At 41.0% G+C, this 2199-nt stretch overlaps 1 protein-coding gene across 1 annotated transcript; it reads right to left on the reverse strand.

Annotated features, from left to right (window-relative positions):
* Window positions 1–322: 322 nt before the first annotated feature.
* On the reverse strand, window positions 323–1789 carry LOC120349612 (serine/threonine-protein kinase fray2-like). The gene is made up of 2 exons (XM_039420061.1): window positions 1016–1789; window positions 323–328 (listed from the first exon to the last, which is right to left on the reverse strand). Exons 1-2 carry the CDS (start codon window positions 1787–1789, stop codon window positions 323–325), a joined length of 780 nt encoding a protein of 259 aa, XP_039275995.1.
* Between the last annotated feature and the right edge of the window lie 410 nt (window positions 1790–2199).

Genomic DNA, 2199 nt, shown 5'->3' on the forward strand with positions numbered 1-2199 from the left:
GGTGTGTGTGTGTGTGTTGTGTGTGTGTGTGTGTGGTGTGTGTGTGTGTGTGTGTGTGTGTGTGGTGTGTGTGTGTGTGTGTGTGTGTGTGTGTGTGTGTGTGTGTGTGTGTGTGTGTGTGTCTGTGTACACGATATCTCATCTTCCAGTTAACGGAATGACTTGAAATTTGGAACGTAAGGTCCTTACACTATAAGGATCCGACACGAATAATTTCGATCAAATACAATCCAAGATGGCGGCTAAAATAGCAAAAATGTTGTGAAAAAACAGGGTTTCTTGCGATTTTCTCAAAAAACGGCTCCAACGATTTTGATCAAATTCATACCTGGAATAGTCATTAGTCATAGTCATTGCAATAGTCAATAGTCATAGTCATTGAAAAGCTCTATCAACTGCGACAAGTCCTATATCTAAAAATTCAGGAGCTCTGCCTCATCTATGCAAAGTTCGATTTTGAATTCTCAATTATCAGCCTTCATATACAATTTTAACAAAAAAATTTAAGTGGAAAAGATTGAGCATGAAAATCTCTGCAATTAATGTTGTCAAGTTCTGCTCCGGGGAGGGGCATGAACATGCACTAAAATTGATAATTATAAACTCTTAACAATTAAACCAAAACTACAATCATAAACCATGGGCAATATTTCTCAACGTTTAATGCCCCACTGTTTTGTTCCGTAGAAAGAAGAGGATGCAAAATGAATAAGTAATTTATGATTAGAATAGTCTGATTAAATAGAAGAATTAAACGGTTGCAATATTTGAGGTTATGATTCAATGATAGATATTTGTAGGTTAGATTGGTTGATATTTGTTTAATCGAATTGTCGATATCACTTAAGTCGATGTATCGAAGCAGAATGACTAGTATATGGATGGGACAGATTGAAAAAGTTAATTTGCTCAACGGAGGGTTTGTCGGTCTACAAAGGTAGCCGAAGTAAGGGACCTGAATTTCTAACTTAATATGGTAGGTGGCTATAATATAGTGAGGTGGAATTAAATTCACTTTAATAATAAAATACAAGTTTGTGTTCAAGTCGGCAAGTTTGCTCTCCATATTTAGGGACATCTTATCCATTCGGATGTTGAGATCATTGGTGATTATATCTTTAATTTCCTGGGCTTGTTCAGCAATCCTCTGGTCGACCTGTCCTAGGATGGCCGTAGTTTTGCTATCCATGTAAGCAAAGAATTGTCTGTACTCCTCTCTCCGCTCTTCTCTATCCTTGTCTCTCTCTTCCTGTTGCTTGCGCTCTCTCTCCCTCTGTTCTTCTTGATCCCTGTTTCTTTCCTCTCTGTCCTTGTCTCTCTCTTCCTGTTGCTTGCGCTCTTCCTCCCTCTGTTCTGCTCGGTCCTGGTCTCTCTCTTCCTGATGTTCTTTTCGGTCCTTCTTCCGCCGTTTGTCGATCTCAAATATCAACTGTTTGTTTGTAGCAAGGGTGCTGTTTGCCAGTGCTATTGATAGAGGTCCGCGAGTATCCTCAAATAATGTTTTTTCTTTATTTGCAGGTATCGAAGGAGCGGCATATGGAGGTGAAGCGGTTGGTACATCCTGGAGCTCGAGCTGGGTGGACGAATGCTGGCCCAGGTTATTGGTGTTGGAACCCATGGAGGATATGCTGCCGGGCTCGCGACTCCTTGGGGTCTCTGCCTCGTCGTCCACTGGAGTGGGAGTGCTGGATGGAGCGTCGTCAACTATTGCCGCATCCGCCTGTGCGCTGGGTCCTGAGGGTAGTGCTACTGGGTACGAGACGTCTGAATTGGGGTTGGAGTTTTCCATGGTGAAGTGGCAGATTCTTGGGTGACAGCGTGGAAGTTCGAGCGACGGTTCGGTAGTGTGTGCGCAGACAAGCGAATCGATGCTGATTTGCTTAAAATTAGATAAGTGATGAGATAAGTGAACAACAAATATTTATCACAGTGATTAGTGCCGCGAGATGACTAGAGGATAATTCAGTGCACGTTGACCTTCAATTGTTCGAGGTAAACATATAAACATTAAAAATTAACAATAAAAATATAATACTAACATATAGCAATTGCCTATGAGGTAGGATACGAAACCTTTTTGTTTTATAATTTTCGTGTGGTTCAGTCCACATACAAAATTGATCTGTTCAATCTCAAGTTCGTTCTTTCTCTCCCCTAAAAATTCATCACTAGTTGACAAATCTTTTACCCGCACTGATC

The sequence above is a fragment of the Nilaparvata lugens genome, chromosome 2 (assembly GCF_014356525.2).
Source record: "Nilaparvata lugens isolate BPH chromosome 2, ASM1435652v1, whole genome shotgun sequence".
NCBI classification, from domain to species: domain Eukaryota; kingdom Metazoa; phylum Arthropoda; class Insecta; order Hemiptera; family Delphacidae; genus Nilaparvata; species Nilaparvata lugens.

What these genes read in the sequence shown, in the direction of transcription:
- LOC120349612 (XM_039420061.1), bottom strand. Translation starts at nt 1,789, where the DNA reads ATGGAAAACTCCAACCCCAATTCAGACGTCTCGTACCCAGTAGCACTA.